The sequence below is a fragment of the Aricia agestis genome, chromosome 18 (genome assembly GCF_905147365.1).
Source record: "Aricia agestis chromosome 18, ilAriAges1.1, whole genome shotgun sequence".
In the NCBI taxonomy this organism is placed as follows: Eukaryota; Metazoa; Arthropoda; class Insecta; order Lepidoptera; family Lycaenidae; genus Aricia; species Aricia agestis.
Window position 1 is genome coordinate 7,937,209 of NC_056423.1, and position 26,506 is coordinate 7,963,714.

At 36.7% G+C, this 26,506-nt stretch overlaps 1 protein-coding gene and 1 long non-coding RNA gene across 7 annotated transcripts in view; one reads left to right on the forward strand and one right to left on the reverse strand.

Moving 5' to 3' along the window:
* Positions 1-26,506, forward strand: part of LOC121736160 — a 326,212-nt gene that overhangs the window by 161,420 nt on the left and 138,286 nt on the right. The gene's annotated exons all lie outside the window — the stretch shown is intronic.
* Positions 1-26,506, reverse strand: part of LOC121736135 (tight junction protein ZO-3) — a 115,996-nt gene that overhangs the window by 86,483 nt on the left and 3,007 nt on the right. For all 6 annotated transcript variants that reach the window (XM_042127199.1, XM_042127197.1, XM_042127204.1 and 3 more), the window contains exon 2: positions 4,990-5,041. In XM_042127199.1, the coding sequence (XP_041983133.1) occupies positions 4,990-5,041 (52 nt within the window). The remainder of the gene's footprint in view (positions 1-4,989; positions 5,042-26,506) is intronic.

Here is a 26,506-nt window from a genome sequence, read left to right on the forward strand (position 1 = left end):
ATTGAAACGGGAAATATCTACAGATACTACAAAGCAGACTAGAAAATGCAGAAAATTTAAAGCATAGGCGTACCTTCTGACTTCTCGATATACCTACTTAGAATTATTTGATAATTTTTAGACCTCGGCGGAAAAGAGTATTATGTTATAGGTTAGACTTGTGTGTCTGTCCGTGGCGTCGTAGCATCCTAACAGGTGGACCTACATTTTTAGGGTTCCGAAGCCAAATGGCCAAAAACGGTACCCTTATAGATTCGTCATGTCTGTCTGTTTGTTTGTCCACTTTTCTGCGAAACTATAAGAGCTATATTTCGTTTGAAAGCTCATCAGCTCGCTCATTAGTCTTACAAATAACTAGAATTAAGGCCAGACCAAGTGAAACCTACTTTAATCCTATAAGACTTTACGGTCCCTTACCATCAGGTGAGAGGCTCGTTTGCCTGTGGTAGGTCATGTTCTGGGAAAACATTAGCGACTTCAGTGGGAGTACCACGGTCACGTGTTTATACAATGTAGGTAGTACCACCCATATTGTTTGAATGTAAAAACCACGATACATTAATGTTTTTGTTGTTTTAGTGGTGGTAAATTGTTTAGTTACTACTTAGTAAAACGAATAAGTGAATAAGAAAGGTGCTGAGTCAAACTATGACTTGTATAATATACAGCAGCGGTTCTCAAACTTTTTTGGTGGCAGAAAAATTTTCAGGGACACAAAAAAACTGTTTTGTCTTTGAATGAATACTTACATACATGATACAAGGCCTTAGCGGAGCCCCAGGTCTCCGTGAGATACACTTTAAAAATGCCTGATGTATTTTATTGTTTTATTTTCATCAATTTTGTCGTTGTACTTTAGTAATAAACCGTCTAAAATGTCACCACAATCGTTTTACAATCATCACAATTCCGCAATCCACATAATATTTTTCAACATAGACTGAAAACAGACTCCTTTTATGAAGTCGGTTAAAAAGATGCTGAGTCCTTCTTACTATTCAATGCTTACCTAGCGGCTAGATTCTAGTCTTTATACCAAGGCGTAATGAATGAACTTCCCACGGAAGTTCAAGCTAATTAGCACTTAGCATTCAAGCTTTGTGGGTCTAAACCTAAAGCACTTAAGGCCCTGGTCGACACGCCAAACAAACTTGTGGAATCTAAAAGCCGAGATCTACGTCCGAGTTTCACAAAGTTGGAGTAGATGGTCAAATAGAATTAAGCAGTTTTTGCAGACTCCGTTATGTAAGATTTGTTCTAAGCATTTTGTATTTAAACATAAAAATACTTCAAAAAACACAAAAAACTTGTCGGTAATTAGTAAAATATAATTATCCATACTTAGGGCCTGTTTCACCACTTCCTGATAAGTGCCGAATAGGCTATCCACTACTTAACTTTACAGATTAAGTATGGAGAATCTGTCAAAAAAGTTGTGAATAGCCTATTCGGCACTTTGTCAGAAAGTGATGGAACAGGCCCTAAAAATTATAAATGCGAAAGTGAGTCTGTCTGTCTGATTGTCTGTTCTCCTCCTCTTTACACCCAAACCGCTGAACCGACTTTGATATAATTTGGCATGGATATACTTTGAGTCCTGGGAAAGGACATAATATATTTTTTATCTCGGAAATATGCACTGTTCGCACGCAACAAACGAATTTTGGCGCAACGGAGTTGCAAGTTAATTTGTAATTAATACGACATAGACTGTAGTAGAGAGTAGAGACGGTAGAGATAATATTTATCTTGAAAAGTGTTAAGATAATTCTTTATTATAATATTTTTGCTGACTGTACAATAGTACTTTAGTAGCCGATTACAAATAAGTAAAGATTTCAGGGCGGATAACACGAAGTTCAACAATATTTTCGGTTACGTAACGAAACGGACTGGAGAGGGAAATGGCCACGATACCTGACACTGCTTGTAAGACACGGTACGGTCAGCAGAGAAAAATCTAGGAAAAAAAAATATTATGTAGTAAATATTGACAGATTTTCTTTTCGAAAATATTATAAAAATGGTCATGAATGCTACCTGTCCTAGTTCTTACATTATTATGTATTTCATGTTTTTCCGCTGTGAAATAGTTCCTCGAGAATGGAGTGGAAGGAGATAGACTACGAGATAGATATTATTGATGTTTCTAACAGACTTACCTACAGCGTACTGTGTAATAATAAAATATGCAACAGAAAACTCCTGAATTTATGACATAGCAAATGTTTTAAACAGTAAACACCAAAGATAAATGCTATTGAAGGAAAAATAAATAAGGAATGGTCGTACTTTTCATGAAATTCAAACCACATTACTGGTTTTTATTTTGTGGTAAAAACGACAAAATATAAACCACGAGGCACAGAATTAAATATATAAAAATTAAAAATATAAAGTTTTCGATACGCCGTATGTTTGGACACAAATAAAAAAAATATATATATCCACAGCCGAACATATAACCTCCTCCTTTTTGGAAGTCGGTTAATAAAAAACCCCATTGACTTTTGCTGACGCTACACAAGTTTCGCCTACCTCGACCTATCTGAATTATTAACGTTATCTGCTGAGCACGTGCTCCGAGAGATCTGATTACCGGATACAGCGCTGCAGCTGGACGGTCATGATTGGCAGCGCTTTGTAGCGCATTTTTATTCAAGAATATAATATAAGATTTTAGTCGATGTCGAGAAGAGCGCTTTGGAGCGCTTTGTAACGCTTTGTTATTCGTGATAAAGAATTATGGTCAAAAGTCATGTCTTATCATGGCCCGGGAGCTGTCAATCTCAAAAGTGCCCTCATAGTGTGCATGAAATTTTTTGATGAAAATAGATAGTTTAGAACTATAGCTACTCGAAACGCTCGGTATGCGTGGATTTGCAAAGCCGGAAGTGCCCGCAAACCAACATAATCTTAAAGTAGAGAGTAAAAATTTTTCAAAAAAAATTTTTACGCAATTCCGGCTTTGCAAATCCACACAAACCGAGCGTTTCGAGTAGCTATAGTTCTAAACTATCTATTTTCATCAAAAAATTTCATGCACACTATGAGGGCACTTTTGAGATTGACAGCTCCCGGGCCATCAGAGAAATCGGTTCATAGGCATTTGGTGGACCTACGTAATTTTGCCGCGTTATGCCAAACCCATAACTTGTCCAATAGGGATGATGACAAGGTCAAAGATTAGCGAATTTTGTTAATAAAATAAATAAATTACGGTAAAAAATAAGTGTTCCCAAAATTTCAGCTTGATAGCATTTGTATTTTTTTTTGTTATGCGCCTTCAAAGTTGGATATTCAAGTCGATTTTTTTTTCAATTAAATTTCTGAATATTTGTATACAATTCGATAACTTATGCAATTAAAAGCAACTTTTGTTATGAAACCACTTTCATAAACGCAATATTTAATATACCTGTCGAACAAAGTTCTCTCCCGATGCGTACAAACTACGAAAGACTGACGTCATACTTTCGTAGCACTTTCTATGGGGCGTTTCGGGCAGGTCTTTTTTATGAGATATTTGAATTGTCATATCTTGGTGAATTTTTAAGCTATCAGAGTCATTCTTTCAACGATGTTTCTATTTTTTAAGTGTCTTTCAATTACCGATAAGAAAAAAAAATAGTCATCATGCCTATTGACGTAGCTTAGGTCCGCCATCTACCTTAACCATGTTTGTGTCCTGTTTTGTTTCTAGTTTGGATTTTTTTTGAGCAGAAAATCTAGAACCGTTGCCAGTTTGTTAACAAGTTTATTGTGAGAAAACTGGGATGATACTTTTTGGATAAAAAGTACCTAAAGTTAATTTACAGAATTAAAAAATCTTTATTAAAAACAAAAATCCATCTAAATCCATTTAGGAATCAATTTCTTTGATGGTAGAGGTACCATCGAAGAAATGGCCCATGGGCAAACATAGACAAAAAAGTTCCTCTGCGACGACTACTGACAACTGAACCCATTTTGGGTATACCAGGTAATCAGAACCAGAAACAGACATATTTCTGGGTAATTAAAAACTATAGAACCAAAGGAATCAGCTGGTCAGGTAGTCACTAGTCACGTTGCTTCTACTATTGTTTGCACTTGATAAATTATGAATTGTTTGACGATGAATCAGATTACTTACTCAAGAACTTGAGTATGTAGTATATCGCATACTGCATACATATTATTATATGATAATAAGTATAGGTAATAATATGTTATGGTATGGTACTGTAAACTGTTAATTATTATCTATCTTATATATAAAAATGGATATTCAAATGTGTTAGTCGCGCTAAAACTCGAAAACGGCTGAATGGATTGGGCTGATTTTAGTCTTAAAATATTCGTAGAAGTCCAGGGAAGGTTTTAAAGTGACACGAAGTTCACCGGGACAGCTAGTTATTATTATATACTTTACGTAACGTAAGTCGTAACATAAAGAATTGAACGGATTCGCAGTTTTCTTACAAGTTTATCTATTCTCTTGCGCTTTAGCACTAACCAATAAACTAAGCAATTGGAAGATAAACCTCCGAAACTTGGCAATTATTTAGAGGACAAGTTGCAATAACTCTTATAAATTAAAAAAAAACCGTAAACAAGACCATAATTATAACGAATAACCCAAAAGCTCATTACGTAGACGACACTTTAGTTTACGGCGGAAAGTTAATTACAAAAGTTGTGTTATTTATCGTCGCATTGATGTATCGCTGGGGAACTGAGTCAGGTTTACGTCTGCTTACGTCGATTCTGCTAAATTATCTCACAATAATACAGTTTTAATCTAATAAACTACAAGTGTCAAAGCACACTTAACACACAATAACGCGTTCAAGTTGTTAAAAACGCCAAAAATCAAGTACAATATTACATTCCACGCGAACGCTGGTTCGTAGTTCGTAGTGTAGCAGTCAAACCGCTGGCTTTAGTACCTCAAAAGTCAAAACTAATATTCGAACATGTATGAAAGAATTAAAATACATAACTCACCTATTCAAGTTATGGTTGATGGCCATGTTCTCCTTCCCATTGCACGAGTATCCTGCAACAACATTTCACGTTAAAATTGCCGTTAAAACGTGAAAAACACCGTTGAAACGTTAAAAACACCGCTAAAACGCTGAAGTGCTGTCAAGGGCTCTACGTTATCCTATTAACCTACTTTCAGCTACCTTTTCAAAAAATAAATCTGTTTTTATTTAAATAAAACATGCATGGTTTTTGAATAATATGGAATATGTTTTGAAATATATGTATGTGTTTACACGTTTATACGAAAAGAAAATGATGAAAGTAAGAAGGTAGGTAATTTATACTCAATTTGCAACTAAACCACAGAATACATACATATAATATTAGTAACAAACTAAACTAAGAAGAAAAAATGTTCTTAAGTTCATTACCTTTACAATTTAATCAATTAGGGCGCATATGGCGGCCATTATATTGAAATTGATACACTTATTATAATGAGACTGCATAGAAACCGCGTTAATATTCTTTCGGGGTCAAATTGCAAGTAAACCTAACTTATGACCGTATTATGTAATATTCCAATCCAGCGCTGTATTACTACTGGAATAGTGTAAACAGGCAATGGAATGCACTGGAATCACAGAATTGCATTACAGCGCGTTTAAATTATTCCAGTAGCAATCCAGCGCTAAATTGGATTACTGGATTGGAAGAATGTAAACCCGGTATTCATTTTTAACCTTTTAGGGATTGGGGAGCCAATTACAGAATTATAGAATAGAATAGAATAATATTTATTGCATGAAATGTTGTTTATAAAGGTGTAACAATATTATGGTTTATCAGGTAAGTAGTAAAAGTAATTTAATAGTAGACTAAATTTAGTTTGTTATTATTTTTAGCAATATTCCGCGAAAAAAACTTCCACCTTTAAGTAAAGTACGCATAGGCAGTGTGGGAGGAGGGAGGTGCTGTACGCATGCCTATGCGTACACTCACTCATTTACTTAAAGGTGGAAGTTGTTTTCGCGGAATATTGCTAAAAATAATAACAAACTAAATTTAAACTATGGATTTAAATTTAAATATGGATGAAGTAACGCCTGATTCCATTAACTATTTAATAGTAGACGCAAAGTAGTTACTTCGTATGGAAAAAAACCTCCAAGGACAAGGATTATGCGTGCTCAGATCAAGTTATTACACAATTTGAGTAAATCTGTCACAGTTACAGACTATTGTTCAACTCTTGAGTCATGTCCTGATTTCTTATTCCATGAACGTAAGAGGTTTTTGAACCGAGGCCTAAGCGTCTAGTTAGTTTAAGCCATGATTAATTCATCTGAATCTACTTAGTTTGGATGGTTTGGATTAAGGAACATTACGCTAAAGGTCGGAGCATAGGGCGCTTAATCCGACCAAAAAAAATCCGACATGTTGTACACGTCGTAACTCATAATATCAGAATATTGACAGAAACAGAAACGACGAAACAAAACTTTTTGTTTACTGTCTATGCTGGTGCTGTCACTATAAAAACATTGCAGTAATACTAATTTATCCTATTAATGCAGTAAACTGTACAGTTTCGGCCAAAAGTGTTAAAATTTGACTTAAGGCATTAAGTGACATTTAGCATGAAGATCGCATAAAGATGGTGTAACACCATCTTTATGCTAAACCGCCTAAATAAGGCGCACGCGCACATAAGCATGATTGCAATCTGCAGTTAATTTGATGAAGCAAACAATTCTCCTACACATTCTACGTAATCGTATCGATTTACGAACGTCAAATTTATGGCAGCTCAAAAATTATACTATGTCTAGGTTCCGAAATAAAACCCAGTACATAGTACAGACGTCATAATAATAATATGTAACCGAACGAAACATTGAACTGGTGTGCCAGTGCCACTGATGCAGTTTACTGAATAGTGAATACTGATTGATACGTTTCTGTCCACAGAAACTCATGATTACCTCCCACTTCTCAATATCAATTTGAGTCAACTGTCAAGAATAAGTCAAACCACTAAGTTACTCTGCTGTTCATATTTATACTGTGTGAGGTGTCAAGTTGGCAAAAAGTCGAGGTCACATGAATCACTAAGTTCAAGGGGAGACGCGGGTGGTGTGGGTTGACTTCGCTTGTTGGTACTCTACTAATATATTATATTCTGTGACTTGACTCTGATTGATCACCCTTTGAGACCCCAAAGCCCAAGGTCAATGGTCCTGTTTATATTTGATATCTTGAGGGTTTTGTTAATAAGGGTTTTAAAATTATATGCCAGCTGTTTTAAGGTCAATCCAGACCACAAGGCGACGCGTAGATGCATTTAAAAAGACTTGCATGACGTTTTACGCACTATACTAGAAGTCAGTCAAATCCATACAAATTTAGAAATACATTCGTCGTGTGTGTCGTCGCGTTGCGGTCTGAATTGACCCTCAGACGACATTTGACACGAAAGACCTTATTATGCGTCATAGTTTATACTTTATATCCTCTTTGGATTTGGTAGGAAAGTGATTCTTAATGGCAGTTCTTAAAAAACGAGTCCACCAGAGGGCGGTGACAACAAGACGAATCGCTAAGTGACATCGAGACATGTTTGATGTCACTTTTGATGTCTTATGTCAAATTCATACATTTTGTTTTAGTACTTCCTTATCGTCACTCATTGCTCATCATTACATATTTTGAGTAAATGCCCTGATCAGTAACTAAACAAAAGTCTACAATTTGTTGTCTACCGTCTAGAGTTCTAGACTCTAGAATCCAGATTTTAGGTATAAACGCAGAGAGTTTTAATCTAGATTTAGTAATTATTCGTAATAATTTGAAGGTCGGTTTGCAGTAAATTGTGCTACCGATTTCATAACCATTTAAAATCGAAAGTGCAATCCAATTTTCTGCGCCGTAAATTATTATGCCCACCGATTTATGTGCGGTTTTTGGGTTATTGCCTAACTACCTAGACACTGCTGTATAAGCTGCGCAAAACTTTTATATCGCTCGAGAAATATGAAGAGCTCCTAGGTTTGAGTTTTGGATCTCTCTGTTCTTTCCTCAAAGTTCAAGAGTTGAAAGGGGAGCAAAGACTGTATGTCAGCAATTCACATAGACAACGTCACATAGACAATAGACATGGACGGAGCCGCAGGCATAAGCTAGTAAGGTAAAACAGCCAATTAATATTGGCACTTGAGTTCATACTACAGAAACCCTTATTATTGGGACTCCTAATTAATAATAGGATGAAAACTAGGCCTTTGCATCCGTTATGGATGATTTATACAGTGTTTTCAGAGCGAAGTAACCACTCCTCAAATACTGTAGTGCCTGGGACAAGATTTAAATGTCCGTATGGTTGCCCAAACACATACGGCATTCTCGCAACATAGTCGGCCTAGTCCAGAGGAAAGAACTAGTCAATACGTCTGGGACCAACTATATACGGGTTTCCTCACGATGTTTTCCCTCACCGTACGAGCGTCCGTATTATGTATTTGAGATCAGAAAATGTCTCATTGGTACACGCCTCCATCCGGGATCGAACCTGCACCCTCTACGAGTGCGAACCAAAGGTCTATCCATTAGGCCACGGACGCTCTGATATTATAGGATAGGATGACTGCCAATGATTATGATGGGAGATGGGGTATTTTACGGAGCTAATATAGATCTCTATATTAGCTCCGTGGGGTATTTTCCCCCATATTATAACTCAATGTTGAATTTCCACGTAAACTCTACATTTAGAGACTATGGTTGTCCGTCCAATTATTTTATAACAAAATATTTGAAACATACAAAGTCAACATTACATTCTCTGTATGTATACAACTAATAATTATGCACTCCTTATACTCCTTCTCACTAAACAGGCCAATTATAACATATTTCGTGGTTTGAGCGTTTCGTCAGTTTGTTTAACTGTGGCTTGTCTAGAGTAAAGTTTGTTGACCTTTCAGGTGCAGGTTCAGAATTATTTTACTTCCTAAATACCTTACGCCGTTGGAATAAAGGTCATGTTACAGCTCAGATCATGCAGTAATTGTGCTACTCACATTATGTACTCACACTGTACTTAACTTACAGAATGGACTGGTGAACTGCTACTTGCATTACTAGATTACAGCGCACTTTTGGAGCTCTTTTGGTTTAAAAATGTTTTAAGTAAGTTTAGCTATGGCGTAGAAATTACACCTATAGTATCCATAGTATTGCGAACGCGAACGCAACGATTTGTCCGTCTTTCTGTTACCTCTCTACACTAAAACTGTTCTCTTGTCCATAATTGCTTGTATTGGCTCAAGTCTCATTGGATTTGGACATTGGTAGTGACTGGTGAGACTGCATAAGCCCTGCAGACTTTACTGTCAAGTAAATCTCTTCTTTTTTATGAAATGCAAACGAGCAACTGGGTCACCTGATGGAAAGCAACTTCCGTCGCCCATAGACAGCAGCATCAACAGAGCTGCAGGTGCGTTGCCGGCCTTTTAAGAGGGAATAAAGTAATAGGGGAGGGTAGGGATGGGAAGGGAAGGGAATAGGGGAGGGTAGGGAAGGGAATAGGGTAGGGGATTGGGCCTCCGGTAAACTCACTCACTCGGCGAAACACAGCGCAAGCGCTGTTTCACGCCGGTTTTCTGTGAGAACGTGGTATTTCTCCGGTCGAGCCGGCCCATACAGGTGCTGAAGCATGGCTCTCACACGTATTGCGAGAATGGAAATGGTATCAGTGTGTATGTACAGACAGAACAGTCAAGTTACAGAACTTGACTGTTCTGTTAAATATTTTTCATTCTGATACCTAACACTTATTACGATTTTGTACCGGTTTATTTTTTAATTCTTCATATAATACAAGAAGTGACAACTACAAGAGAGACTTCTCGGCTCTCGCGAGAACTTGCCGTGATTCGTGAAAGAAGTACGAAACACGGATGTCGTGGTTTACGCACCAATGAGTTATGGCGGGTGGACATTCGATATTTTAGGATTATAGGATAATGAAAACCGATTACCAGACTTTAAATAGTCTCCTTTAAAGATAATTATACATCCTTTAAGTTAGGAACTTTTGGCACCAAAGCATTATAATATTATACCAGAGACCAGATATTTTATTTCTCTATGATTATACTCTACCTAGTAACCTGCGCGGCGGCCCGACGGGCGTCGCTTTATATCCTAAAATTAAAATGTTCATTTGCTAATTTTTATTCAAGAGCAATATTACAGGTCTCTAAAATCCAAAATTCTAAGTTAAATCACACTTTCTTTGTTTGGCCGATTGATAAGGATAAGACCATATCTACTATTGTCAGAGTAGACAGTGCTATTATCTTACTCGAATGGTTCCTTAAAGTTTACTTGCTAAAATAATATTTGTTAGATAACTTCTTTGCTTGGCCGATTGATAAGGATAAGACCATACTATTGTCAGAGTAGACAGTGCTATTGTCTTGCTCGAATGGTTCCTTAAAGTTTACTTGCTAAAATAATATTTGTTAAATAACTTCTTTGCTTGGCCGATTGATAAGGATAAGACCATACTATTGTCAGAGTAGACAGTGCTATTGTCTTGCTCGAATGGTTCCTTAAAGTTTACTTGCTAAAATAATATTTGTTAGATAACTTAATAGTTATAAGTTATCTAACAAATATTATTTTAGCATTTAGCAAACAGTAATAGATAACATAGCAACGATATCTGAGGTCTAAGAAACGTGATAACATTACAAAGAGGCCGAAACATGTAACTTTGATAACGGTTTAACGGTCGTTTAACTTCTACGATCTACTCAGAATTTTAATCGCATTGGACTTTAACTGCCGCTTAATATTTAATGATTACTTAAACTTTAATTTAATTAAAAATTGATAAAAAACATGACATGAATAAAATTTAGTTTGTTATTATTTTTAGCAATATTCCGGGAAAACAACTTCCACCTTTAAGTAAATGAGTGAGTGTACGCATAGGCATGCGTACAGCACCTCCCTCCTCCCACACTGCCTATGCGTACACTCGCATGCAAGAACTTGCAAACACCACCACCACACAAGCAATAATGTTGGCAAATCCGTGCAAGGCCCCTCACCACCATGCAGGTTGAAAACCTCGACGCGCGTTTCGCCCCAACACCGGAGCATCCTCAGGATGTGGACTCTACGAAAAACGTCCGTTAAGTGCCGCCACCGGCCAAAACACCGCCTTTTATACACTATCGAGCCCCACTACTATCCCCACTACTCTCACTAGAACATATTAATAAGCGGTGACGTAGTCAAGCAAGTTTGGTCATTCAACAATGCAAATCTGTTATTTTTCTTTTCTTTTATGATCTCTAATTGTTCCAACACGCTCAGCCGAAAGCCTTTATCGCATTTATGTAAAACTTTATAGGAATGGCCATCGGGCACAGTATGATTACTATCTAAAAGATGTTTAGCAAAATGTGACTTATCAGGATGACCATTTCTATAAGCCGCGATATGTTCTTTATACCGAGTCTCGAAGCTGCGTCCAGTTTGACCCACGTATACACTATTGCATTCAGGACAATCGATCTTATAGACACCGGATTGATATTTTTGATCAATCTGGTCTTTATTATGACACAAATGATGTTTTAAAGTATTATTTGTCCTGAATGCGACATGCATATCGTTGCTTTTCATTATTTTGGATAAGCGTGCAGATACCTCTCCCATGTAGGTCAAACTGGACTTATATCTAACTATCTCTTTATCAATAGGACCTGCGTACAAAAACTTAACCAGTTCTTTCTTGTTTTTATTTTTCAAAATATTATTAATGATTTTTGGACTATATCCGTTGGATATCGCAATTTGGAAAATAATATTAAGCTCATTTTGATAATTATCTTTACTAAGAGGGATTGATAATAATCTATGAACGTAACTATGAAAGGCCGCGAGTTTGTGTTGCCAAGGATGACATGACGATGCATGAATAGTAGTATTAGTATATGTCGGCTTGCGAAAGATTCCAAAATTGTGTTTATTATTAACTCTAGTAATAGATAAATCGAGAAAATGTAGGATGTTATTATCTTCACATTCTAATTTGAATTTAATTTTAATATGTTTTTTATTTAGTTCTTTTACAAATACGTCCAGATAGACAACTGTGTACCTGTCCAACAAAGAAAATAATCATCTACATATCTAAAGTAATATAAAATACTTTTATTAACGACGATATTTCTTTGTTCAAAATCGTCCATAAATATTTCGGTCATCAAAGGACTTAAAGGTGAACCCATAGCTAGACCGTCTTCTTGAACAAAGAATTCGCCGTTAAATCGAAAGTAGTTTTGTTCCATGCATGTTTTAGTAAGAGTAAGCAATTCATTACTTTCACCAGGAGGTAAACGTTTTTCTAGTGCATTCCTTAAAATACCCAATGTTTCCTTACATGGAACATTAGTGAATAAACTATCGACATCAAGTGAAACCAATTTGCAACGAGGTGGCAAAGTCACATCTTTAATTTTGTTGACTAATTGTAGACAATTTTTTATGGCATAAGGTGGCCGAAATGAGAGCTTTTCTTTTATTATGAAATTTAGTGACTTTGCCAGCTCGTATGCTGGTGCACCTATGTATGAGACAACTGGACGCATGGGAATATCAGTTTTGTGAATCTTTGGCAAGCCGTACAGTGATGGTGCGCGAGGATTCATTGGGATGAGTTTTTTCTTTGATGATTCAGTTTGAAAGAAATATTGATTGTTATTAATGGCTAATTTAAGCTTAGCTAAAAACTTGTTTGTTGGGTCAGAAGGAACCCTTAGAAATTGTTCACCCTGAATCACATTATTTACTCTGTCCAAATAATCGTCGCGCTCCATCACTACTACTGTGTTACCCTTATCCGCTTTCGATATTACTAAGTTATTATTATCTATTGTTTGTTTTAATGACCTCAAAGCCACTCTTTCGGGGTTAAAAGAAGAACCGGAAGGAGTACCTTTGATTTCGTTGGCTAGTAAGCCCTTAACCATGTTATCTTTCTTATTAACTACGGCAGTTATTTCCGAATCCACCGCAAGCATTTCCAAAGCATTCTGATTAATATTAGGAGTGATATTATATTTAAGACCCTTTTACCTTTATTTTGGAGAATATAGGGTTCCGTAAGATATTTCAGTTTTTCGGAAACAACCAGAAAATTTACTTATTTTGCGTACGCTGCCTAAACTATAAAAGATAGAACTATTCAATGTTCTAAGTAAATGTAGATCTTATAAATATCTACAAAAATGTCCGCGACACAATATACCTATCTATGTCAAGTGAGACACAAAAACCATTTTTTTATTTAAAAATCTTGATTTTTGTTGGACTACATTTAAACGCCTTTATTTTACTCATGCTAATAATCCTTATCAAAATAAATAATTTCATCACTAAGTACAGTTTATGTAGATTATTATAGCCGTATTAAATAACAGTCAAAAATTATGCCCAGATATTTCTGGCTTACTTTTCCGGGTTGCAAATATAGAATTGCCAGATATAGACACTTGACCGATTTTTCAAATTAGAACTCCACTCACTTGGTTAGTAGCTACTAGCTATAATACTAGTGATAGTAAAATTGTTAGTTACCCACTTCATCTACTTACGTCTTTTTGTATTCTTGTTACTAAAAGCTGGTTGTTTCAAAGAAACCGTGCATTTGTCAGCGTAAGTTCTGTAACTTTATTGAGATGTTTGTTAGCCCAGTTTTCGCCATTTCTATCAGTTTTCCTGATCTTCAGTAAACATCCTTATTCGGTAAACATGTTAAATAACAATCAGACAATCTACATAGATGTAAAGCAGCCTCCACACGTTGGCCGTGTTTGCCGAACAGAAGAGGACGGCGCTATACTAAAGAAAGAAATTGAATTATTTGCGTTTTTCTTTCTGGTATAGCGCCGTCCCCTTCTGTTCGGCAAACACGGTCAACGTGTGGAGGCTGCTTAACAATGAACATTAATTTGGGTCATCGACAATGGAGTCATCAGTGAATTGCCGGTATAATAATACTAAATGAAGCCCGCAACTCCGTTGCGTCAAAATTAGTTATTCGTGCGGGAACCGTACATTTTTCAAGGATAAAAAGTATCCTATTGTGCTTTTCCGGGACTCAAAGTATCTAGATTCCTGTAAGTTGTACTATCAGAGAGAAGTTGATTCCAAGGCAGATGGCGGACCTAAGTAATTTGGTTGCGTCATCAAACCCATCCGACCGATCACATCATCATTGAATTGACATAAATCGACCAAATTACGTAGGAACGTTCAACTGTCTAGGAATCAATTTCCTCGATGGTACATTAATATTTCATTATATTGCCCTTTCATTTGTTAATTTTCTGGATAGCTAGTAGCTACAAGTTCATTTCCTATTTATCTACGTACATTTTATAGCACAACCGTATAATATGTTTAGACAAGGTGTCTCTGGTAGGTTCAACAGTCTTCACGTACTCTATTCAGATCTATCTTACCTTTAACAGGGCCTTAAAACAAGGGTATAAGGACTATTTTACGGAAGCTCTGGGGAAGAACCCTGCCTAATGCCATCAACCGCGGCCGACACGCGTTTCTCGATTACAACTAATGTTTCTGAGAATACGATTGTTTGTCTATAATCGATAGGCTGATTTTAGAAAGCGCTATAGGAATCGATTTAGATATAACGGTATCATATCGATATCGTGGACAATATACGCATTACGATTTACGCCTCTATAGAAGAAAAACGATAGAATGAGTACGCATCTTGCAAACAGACAACCAACAGACGTTCGACAGCTGCAGCTGTCGAGAAACTACTGCTGCTGGTAGGTGAGCGGTAGGATGATTACGTGTCTTGCGACAGGTAAACAATAGACCTTCGACAGCTGCTGTCGAGAAACTACTGCTGCTGGTAGGTGAGCGGTAGGATGATTACGTGTCTTGCGACAGGTAAGCAATAGACGTTCGACAGCTGCTGTCGAGAAACTACTGCTGCTGGTAGGTGAGCGGTAGGATGATTACGTGTCTTGCGACAGGTAAACAATAGACCTTCGACAGCTGCTGTCGAGAAACTACTGCTGCTGGTAGGTGAGCGGTAGGATGATTACATGTCTTGCGACAGGTAAGCAATAGACGTTCGACAGCTGCTGTCGAGAAACTACTGCTGCTGGTAGGTGAGCGGTAGGATGATTACGTGTCTTGCGACAGGTAAGCAATAGACGTTCAACAGCTGCTGTCGAGAAACTACTGCTGCTGGTAGGTGAGCGGTAGGATGATTACGTGTCTTGCGACAGGTAAGCAATAGACGTTCGACAGCTGCTGTCGAGAAACTACTGCTGCTGGTAGGTGAGCGGTAGGATGATTACGTGTCTTGCGACAGGTAAACAATAGACCTTCGACAGCTGCTGTCGAGAAACTACTGCTGCTGGTAGGTGAGCGGTAGGATGATTACGTGTCTTGCGACAGGTAAGCAATAGACGTTCGACAGCTGCTGTCGAGAAACTACTGCTGCTGGTAGGTGAGCGGTAGGATGATTACGTGTCTTGCGACAGGTAAACAATAGACCTTCGACAGCTGCTGTCGAGAAACTACTGCTGTTGGTAAGTGAGCGGTAGGATGATAATACGTGTCTTGCGACAGGTAAGCAATAGACGTTCGACAGCTGCTGTCGAGAAACTACTGCTGCTGGTAGGTGAGCGGTAGGATGATTACGTGTCTTGCGACAGGTAAGCAATAGACGTTCAACAGCTGCTGTCGAGAAACTACTGCTGCTGGTAGGTGAGCGGTAGGATGATTACGTGTCTTGCGACAGGTAAGCAATAGACGTTCGACAGCTGCTGTCGAGAAACTACTGCTGCTGGTAGGTGAGCGGTAGGATGATTACGTGTCTTGCGACAGGTAAGCAACAGACGTTCAACAGCTGCTGTCGAGAAACTACTGCTGTTGGTAAGTGAGCGGTAGGATGATTACGTGTCTTGCGACAGGTAAGCAATAGACGTTCGACAGCTGCTGTCGAGAAACTACTGCTGCTGGTAGGTGAGCGGTAGGATGATTACGTGTCTTGCGACAGGTAAGCAACAGGCGTTCAACAGCTGCTGTCGAGAAACTACTGCTGCTGGTAGGTGAGCGGTAGGATGATTACGTGTCTTGCGACAGGTAAGCAACAGGCGTTCAACAGCTGCTGTCGAGAAACTACTGCTGTTGGTAAGTGAGCGGTAGGATGATTACGTGTCTTGCGACAGGTAAGCAATAGACGTTCGACAGCTGCTGTCGAGAAACTACTGCTGCTGGTAGGTGAGCGGTAGGATGATTACGTGTCTTGCGACAGGTAAGCAACAGGCGTTCGACAGCTGCTGTCGAGAAACTACTGCTGTTGGTAAGTGAGCGGTAGGATGATAATACGTGTCTTGCGACAGGTAAGCAATAGACGTTCGACAGCTGCTGTCGAGAAACTACTGCTGTTGGTAAGTGAGCGGTAGGATGATAATACGTGTCTTGCGACAGGTAAGCAATAGACGTTCGACAGCTGCTGTCGAGAAACTACTGCTGCTGGTAGGTGAGCAGTAGGATACAGTCGCGACAGGTAAGCAACAGGCGTTGGACAGAAGATATTTTGCAATATAGATCTACTCTAATCTCTATAAAAAAACGTAAGTATACATACTTTTCTGACAGTCATCAGAATTTGCAAATGCCTGTTGGCTGTTGCTTACCTGTCCCAAGACTCCCAAGATACATAATCTTTGCTAAGATGATTTCTCTAAGAACGACAAGTGATCACTAGGTCGAAAAAAAAGGTTTATTCAAGACTTTTTTTGTATTCCCCTATTTAATTTAATAACAAGTTCGATAAATGACGTCAGACGTATGGAGTTAATATCCAAATCTTCAATAAATTAAAGTTATCAAATATCTTTAAATGTTGGGACTTGGGAGTTGGGACCGTAAATGTGTTTCTTGCTTGTACACATAAGCAGAAGGAAATAGGCAAGTACTGACGAAGGCAAACATACAATACATGCAAAGTGCGATGCGTGTAGTGACTACTAAGTGTGTAAGTGTAGTGCAGGAGCACTTTTTTAAGAAGGCAGTACGCTGTAGCCCTGACGTCACTGCGACCCATGAGGATCTATTGTGACCCCTTCGCACTAGAGTATCATCCCCAACCCAATACTGCTCATAATTGAACGATATGGTTGGGGTTGGTGCCACGAATTTCCTCTATGGATGAGTATTCGTGGCGAGTGGCGACCAAGCTGCCTGTTCCTGTTCTGTAGTAGAGCAGGAGTCAGGACAATTGACAACATTTCAAAATTTTTAAGCCTTAAAATAAAAAATACCGTTTCTTTAGTTTCTTCTCCTGATATCAAAAAAATATTCAATTTTTTTTTATATTTCTTATTTACTGAGAAAATAAAGAAAAACTGAAAAATACGCTGTGACGTCATACTTACGGCATAATATCATACAGTTGTTTGCCTGGTGTAAAATAGTTTTAAAAAGACAACATGAAGCATAAAAAAGAAAACGTCACTGTCAACCACCTGTCGACAATGACATTTCTAAAAAATATGATGTATAAAAGATAATGTATCTCATTGGTTACCTATCCTCCAGGTTGACGATAACATTGACAGACGTCATAATAAACGTAACAAACTTACATTGACAGATTTTTTCTTTTGTTAAAGTGTAATGGAATTAGCCGTTCAGACGTAAGTATGACGTCACTTGGCGCTTACGTCTCTTTAGAATACGAAGGATTAAAATCTATTTTTTAGGTATCATAAAAACATAATTTTGAAAAAGCAAGAAACACGTGTCGCTTTATTTTAAGTCTACTTTCATATAAAATAATAAAAAAAGCCATGTTAAAATTTTGAAATGTTGTCAATTGAGGAGAAGGTGAATAGTTTTGTCCACACTATGCCTTTTTCTGTTCGTCAAGGGCATACGTTATAGCGCAGTCAACAGCGAACGTGAGCCCTGACCGTATCCAAAACTACAAAAATTACAATATTGGCGTTGCGTTCCTTGACGCATTCAATTATTGAATGCGCTAATATGGAAGTTGATGACGAAAATTGAAGATGAAAGTGCACAGTGTTGACATAGCTAATAGGTGTTTTATCCTCCTCCTCACAGAATCTGCAAGTCGTTATGCGACAAATACCCATTCTGTTTAGGTGATTGTAGGAGCTACATACATTTTGTGTTACATATTTATAGCATAGTAAATTTCTTAGTTTTAAGTGCCAATATACTTAATAGAAAATTAAACTATAAGAATATGCTATTCGTAGTTCCTCATTAAAATAATATATATTAGAATGCCAATGTTTATAAACTTGTAAACTTGTTATAAATTAAATTGGTCGTATGAGATACTTATATCATTTTGCATAACTTATCAATAAATAATTAATTAATAATTATACATATTCATATTAATATGTATAGGAGCTAATTAATTTCAAGGTCAAGTTGAAGTCCAATAACATAAAGTACAAACTGACCATGACCATGAGTAAAGACGATTCACTCGAATAACTCGTTTTAAATTCAAATAAATACTGCATTTTCTTTACAATAATAACAATATTATTTGACCCTGGTACATAATACCTCTCGGTATTTGACACTTATATAATTATTAATTAATAATAATTAAATTTTGTATTGTCACTTGTGGCGCACAAGAGCCAGCGACATCCAGACTCGTCATTTTACAAAAAATTAAAGATTATCTTTTTATGACCCCTATTACCAACGGCAACTAGGGTTTCAAGCTTTTAGTCACGGTTTTTTTTGGGAGGTACATAATATTAAGTTCTTTAGTTAGACCGATCTGAAGAAGGATACCTCTTAGTTACTTCTTACTTTATTTTAGAGAAAGATAGCGAATGAAACAATAAACAATGAAAAAAAATTATTTAGGTGGTAAAATGTATTTTACCACCTAAATAATACAGGCTGTAACAAAAATAAGTGATAATACTTTAGGGTGTGTACGTGTTCCTTGTAGAAAGATCACTGTGAAAGTAGCAGCGCTGAAAGACCAAAATTTTTTCACTTTTGTATGGGGAAAAAAGTGAAAAAAAAATCGTATTTCAGCGCTGCTACTTTTACAGTGAAATCTCTACACGGAACACGTACACCATACCCTAAAGTACATAATCACTTATTTTTGTTACACACTGTATAGCTACTTACGCGAATGTAGGTTCAACAGTAGCACCTTAGCTGTATATTATGTATGTGTATTTAATGAGTATGCAGGGAGTGGGCAGTATGTATGAATCATACATCGACAATGTTTAGTGCTGACGGTAAGAAATGGAAAGACTTGACAGAGTATTGCAATACGGATTTCTGAACTGGCGCTTTGGATCCTTACTTTCAAAGATCATAAGAGTTCATCGGTCATCCAACATTTAATACCTCGATCGTGGGAATCGCAGACACAATAGATTTTCAATTGTTATGCGATAGCCGGGTGCCGCTTGGGGATTATTAGTTTATTAATAAATTACTAGATGTCGCCCGCAACTCCGTTGCGTCAAAATTCGTTTTGGGATTCATTTTCCGGGATGAAAAGTACGAAAAGTGCCCAGAAAAATCGGTTCAGCTAATTGTAATAGGGTCCCGTTTTTACCCTTTGGGTACGGAACCCTAAAAAGTAAACCCCTTGGGGTTCACTTTTATAGGGGCAGGGCATATAGCAGGTAAATGGTAATAGTAGTGCAGAAAATATATTAGGTGTGGTACCTACACATTGTATTCCACAGGGATGGGAATGAAATTGGGACATCTATTCCATTCGAAAGTCTGTAGCTGCAGAGCTTGGAGCGCTAAAATAACTTGAAGTTGGCTTCTGGTGCCGAGCGCGGACAGCTGAACATCTTCATAGCACGGGTCATTGCCTTCGTAATTCGTAATTGTAATTTAATTATTTGGTAAAAAAACTATTCTAATATTATAAATGCGAAAGTGTGTCTGTCTGTCTCTTCACGCCCAAGCCGCTGAACCGATTTTGCTGGGTATGGAGATACTTTGAGTCCTTGGAAAGGACATAGGATATTTTTTGTCCCGAAAAATGTACGGCTACGCTCAATAAACGAATTTTGACGCAAAAGGGTTGCGGGCATCATCTAGATTCTAGTCTGAACTCTGATCTAGTCATATAAAAATTAATAGATTGCAATTTGCGCATGCAAATGTCCTTTCCCGAAACCCAAATTATCTCTACACAGAAAAACAAAATCGGTTCAGCGGTTTGGGTGTAAAGAGGTAACAGACACACATACAGACAAATACTTTCGCTTCATAATAAGATTAGTATGGATTGAACAGAGGCCTTAATAAGAATAGCAATCAAAAAATTTGGCAGCTATCTGTAACACAATTCACAAATGAATTTTTGCCGTGTTATGAATTTTTATCAGCTGCAATCTGCATGATATTATCTAACAACTTGTGACTTGCGCTTCGGAGCTGGTTCGGGTAAAACTTTTTTGCTTTCCAGAACAGTATGTCTAAGTACATAATTGATCGAATTTAGTCAGGTTTCGTACGTTTGAGAATAAGCACACAAATTACTAATTAGATGTCCGATAGCTCGATAATCGCGCGGGAACCGCACAATTTTAAAAATAAAATAATTCTAAGGGCCTATTTCACCACTGCCTGATAAGGCTATCCAGTATCTACCAATTAATTTGACAGATCAAGTACTTATGGAGAATCTGTCAAAAAAGTTGTGCATAGCCTATTTGGCACTTTGTCAGAAAGTGGTGAAACAGGCCCTAAATATGTATGTCTTTTCTCCGGACTCTATCTGCATAATCATCAAAATCTATTTTAGGCGCGGCTCAAGCTAGAAGATCAGACACACAGATCAATAATAATGTCTACTTAGTATGGAATGAAGTCTTTTATTATAATTTATAATAATTATAACAATGAAACATACGGGCAATAAATAGCAATGTAACCTGTAACCCAATTACAGCCAGACAGTTAATTGACTGAGGTGATGTCATGTGTCGCAAAGAATCGGGGATACAGTGTTCATAGTGTTCATTTCGCACATAATAGGTATTATAATTGCCCGGATTATTGGGGTCCGTATGTGTCCATACTCCATGCTACCCGAAAGTGTGTCTTTTTAACTGTCTGTTACTGACTTCACGATTTACGATTCGGATTAAGGTAAAGGACATACCTGAGTGTTTGTTGCCGAAAATTAATACAAATAATAATAATTATACATAATACCACAGTATCACATTCACAAGGCACCCGCGTAATCTTTACCTGTGTTTAGCTAATTTTTAGAGTTATTCTACTGTAAGATATTTATATTGTGTCAGGGCCGGGACACAAAAACACGGCACGACGTCGGACGGTGCCGTGCGGCGTCGTGCCGAAGAAACTCATCTTGAATTTCTACGTGAGTTTCTACGGCTCGACGTCGTACGACGCCGTACGGCGCCGTGCTGTGTTTTTTTACGAAGCGCGTCCGACACGGCACCGTACGACGCCGTACGACGTCGTGCCGTGTTTTTGTGTCCCGGCTCTCACTACTAAGGTAGACGAACTCAGAAATTAACACAATCATCATCTAGCGCATACACATTAGGCATTTAGAATTCAATATTAATATATACACTAATATTATAAACGCGAATGTGTGTCTGTCTGTTTGTTAACTTCCTTTACGCTCAACGGCTGAGCCGATAGATGGGTATGAAGACACAAGATGTACTTTGAGAAAGGACATATTTTACCCGGGAAAATATACGGTTCCCGCGCAGATTTGGCACAACGGAGTTGCGGACGTCATCTAGTAATATTTAAACCAGATCGTGAACGGAAACAATACCGGTTCGAATCCGTGGAGAATTATCCCACGGTAGACGTCAAGTTCATAAAGTCATGTTTATTTAATTTGCTCACCGGATGGTCAGGAGCAGTGATTCTCAAAGTGCTATCGCGGAACCCCGGGGGGTCAAGCTAAGGGGTCAAGGTTTCACGAAAAATTGAATATTTTTATGACGGTCACAAATGTTATTCGAATAGGCGCATCATCAATCATGTTTTCTATACTTATTATAGTTTTTATCGCAAATTACGAAAGAAGCTATGAGTAAAACAGCAAAAATATAGATTTTGACAAAACCATTTTAAGTAGGTACATTAAAAATCTGTATTGCGCACACTTGGCCCTTTTTGTAAATCTATAACTCATATCTCTCAAGCGTGAACTGTGACAATAATCTTAGACAATGTGAACATTCCGATCTAAATTCCACCATCACAAAAACCTATGAGTGACACAACGATATAATATAAAATCTAGACTCTAGCTAGAGCCTTAAAAACTACTTGCAAATATTGTTTGTTGACGTTTATGTTACGCATGATCTATAATTTTCATAAACCAGTATATATTATGTCTATGGTAATTTTCATAATTTTAATAGCCTATGACTTTATAATAGATTGAAGTGCATAATTTATGTCAAAATACAATGTTCATTTTATGTTAAAACCAATAATATGTAAAACTAGAAATTGTAGCTTCATAGGGCAGTAATAAACAAAATTGAGTGAACAACAAATTAAATATTTAAGGAAAAGAAAAACAATCTAGAATCTTAATAATATGCTAAATGTTTTGATTGCTGACTACCGGTCAGATTAGGGGACAGGTGATCTGGAGCAATCAAGAAAGTAATAAAAAACCTGTATCAAGTAAAAGTATAAAAAACCAGTCCAAATTAACAGGAAACTCAAATGATAAAGCAAAAAAGGCTTCCGCTTAAAATTTACATAGGCTTACTTGCTTAAATACATCTATAATAAATAATATTGAATTTAAAATTTTGTTAGTTTCACTAAAACTCCAGAACGGTCTAATCTGATTTGGCTAATTTTAGTCTTGAAATATTCACGGAACTTAGACTTCCGGGTTTATATTAAGAGGGAAGTAAATATTTATACGAAGTTCATGGGTCATCTAGTAAGTTAAATAAGCTCAAAAACACATTTCTGGTTATAATTCTATATTATCATGATGAGAACCCATAGATATTAAAGTCAGGCTTTACAATTTACAATCTCCATTGAAAACCATAATTAAGAATCCATAACAATTAATATTATGTGGATCTGTGATTAAATGTCGGTACGGGAAGACTTTCCCATGGTGGATTCACACGACTCGTCACACCCTCTGCACACAGACGGGATATAAGTGACCCTAGCCGGCCTTTGACCTCACTAACTACTAACTAGTTATTAACACCAATGATATCTAATTCATTCTCACCTGTCAGAAATCCGAATTCATTTAAGTACAATCCATACAATTCCTAAGTTCCGACTTTACTATTAATTTACACATTATAAATGCGAAAGTCAGTTTGTTTGTTACCGCTTCACGCCTAAATCGCTGAACCGATTTTGCTAAAATTTGGTATGAATATAGTAAGTGTCTCGGGAAAGGACATAGGATACTTTTTATCGGGGAAAAATTTACAGTTCCTGCGCGGATAAACGAAAACTAGTTCCTAATATTATGTGTCGGTCATTTAGGCCTTAGGGGGTATCATTTAGTATTTAGTATCCGGGAACGCTAGCTAGCATGCTTCAAAGGCAAAAATAAATAAAAGTGAAAGATTGTCAAACTATCACAGGCCAGAGACATTTAACTATCACTTAACTTTAGTTTAATGAAGAATTTGACAGAATATCTATGTTAAAATCTGAATTTAATTAAAGTTAACGACCGTTAGTATAATTTTGACGCATTTTTCCCTAAAACCTATCAGAGTTTCTATTCTTTCGCAATTCTACTGTGTCTCTACTCTCTGCGACGTCTGTTTTCAACAGTTATAGTTGTAGCTTGTACTATTAATTTATCTATTTTGTGATTGTAGTAAGAGTAGTCAGTTTCTTTTTAAAAGGCATTCAAATGGTCAAATATATTTTGTGGTAAAAAATCGCAAACATCTGCGTGACCTTTAAAGGCAGATGCAACGCGCATGGGCTCCTACACCATCGACGTGCCATATAATTAGACATCGCATTCCAATATAAAATGTGTTAAAAGGGAGGCATGATGACAGCACTCAGCAGGTAGATTAATTTTAGCTACGCCCCTCAGTCTTAAAGTAATAACTTACATTTACGTTGACATTACTTACGTACAAGTTACGACTTACGACTAATAATAATTTAATATAATAGGTAAATTTTTTAATGTTTTAGCATGTCTGTTTACACAAACATGTAGTTTAGAAGCGTTAAGCGTTAACGAGTGTGAGCTTTTCAGCTATCATCGCATGTAATTAAACACTCGTATGAACAAGCGCTAACGTTGCCGTTGTTGAAAGCGACGGCGTTGAAGTACGCTGCACGACGAAATTATGTAATTGAGTTAAAAATATAATACGATTTCCTATATCAAAACTTAATCAGTGCAATCAGTTTTTTGACAAGATATAACATTATTAAATAGCGCCTTTGATTGACTATCATTAAACATATTGTTATCGATAGAAAAAAAACAATGTTTTTAAAGTCTGTGATAATTTAAATCTCTCATCACAATATATGTAACTCAAAATCGGGAATCATAAATCGTTTGTTATTCTACTGTTGATCTTGTATCAAATAATAATATGATGTAACGTCGATGTCCTAAGCCATATTTTTAGTGTTTTGAACACTTCGTTCTATATTTAGCCGAGAACTTTTGAGGTCAAATTGTTTAAAATGCTCAGCATATTTTACCATTGACATTTAAAATCTATTATTTGTAAGAACTTAAGAACTCGTTAAATAAATTTATTTTCCTTTTGTGGCGATCAGCTAGTAGTTAGTAGCACTAAAGTATAATTTAGGGATGAATACTTAATAAATTATACATGCACTTACCATGACTGAACGGATAGCTTGTATTTTAACCGACTTCCTAATAAGGATGTTCTATGCCAGGTTGTAAAAAATATTTGTGCTAATACAGTATTATAACTTGTAATAGCCGCATTCTACTGCTTAATACTATCCAAAATAATTAAATTTTAGTAACATAATCATTAATAATTCGTGGTTTTATTAATTTTAAACAAAAGCTTTAGTTTTTTCCGACTTTCATTAATAAGGGTTGGATGGTCCTACGTACTAATTCTCGCTGTGTTTACCATCATCGACAATTTAATCTGCATCACAATGAGATCAGCAAGTGCGTTGGATTCGGCGATGTGATATTGTCCGTTGATAAACATGATTGTACTGTACAGGATTGTCCATTGTTGAAAGCAGTAGATAGCTGTGGTGTATACTACTAGTATACACCACAGCTATCTACTGTGGTGATATACACTAGACCAGGGGTTCTCAAACTTATTTAGTTTACTGCCCACTTTGAGAAAAGATTATGTTTTAGCGCCCCCCTTGTTCCAATTTAAAATGCATCCAGATGAAATAAATCACCCCGAAGCCTCTACAGAACGACCCCATTTTTTTCTGGGTCCCGCACCGCCCTCTTTAGATCTTCAGCGCCTACAAGGAGGCGTTATCGCCCACTTTGGGAAAGGCTGTACTAGCCCGTATAGACTATACACTGTATACTATACGGTCTATTCATATAGGATTCATATAGGACGTTATCATATTTTATGAACAAAAGGTTCCTCATACCGCAAACGAAAATAATTTTAAACGGAAATATAGCAAGTCTGTAATCTGCATGTCAATCAGAAATATCAAATAAGGAATAATTTGGAAACTTTATTGTTGTGTAAATACGTGGCAAAAAATATATTTTAAGAATAATTGACATATTTTGTTATATTAAATATCAATAATAATAATCGAAGAGTTCAGAGTTTCTCAAACTTTTTTTTCGTGGAGCGCCTTTAATTTTTAAACTATTTGCATGACCCCCTGTATTTAGCGTTAAGTTTTCAGTAAAATAATACATTTTAAGGAATTAATAGTAATGCAAATTAAAAAAATAAGTGAATGACTTAAAAGTTAATATAAAATTCGGTGCGTATTATATATTATTATAACGGATGTCCAGCTAACGCCTAATTTAACTAATCGTAAGTCGTAAGTAAAGCGTTTAACTTAGCATTTTACAAGGAAGCCATACAACTTAAATAGGTTAAATTATCTTGACTTTACACCTTGGCAATTAATAAAACAATTACGCAATATTATTATTGATAGCCATCACACTAATATTATAAAAGCGAAAGATTTTTTGAAACCCAAAAAATGGGTTTAAAAATCTTTGACTTCATAAAAAAATTTAATTAGAGATCTTATTCGCATAGCAATAATATTAGTTAAATTAACTTGCTTTAAGATTAAGCAGTGTTAATTGTTATTTCTTGAACTGGGTACTTTCGTTTCATTATTAGAAATGCTATTAAGTTTTAAATTATGTTTCTTAATATAATACTATGGA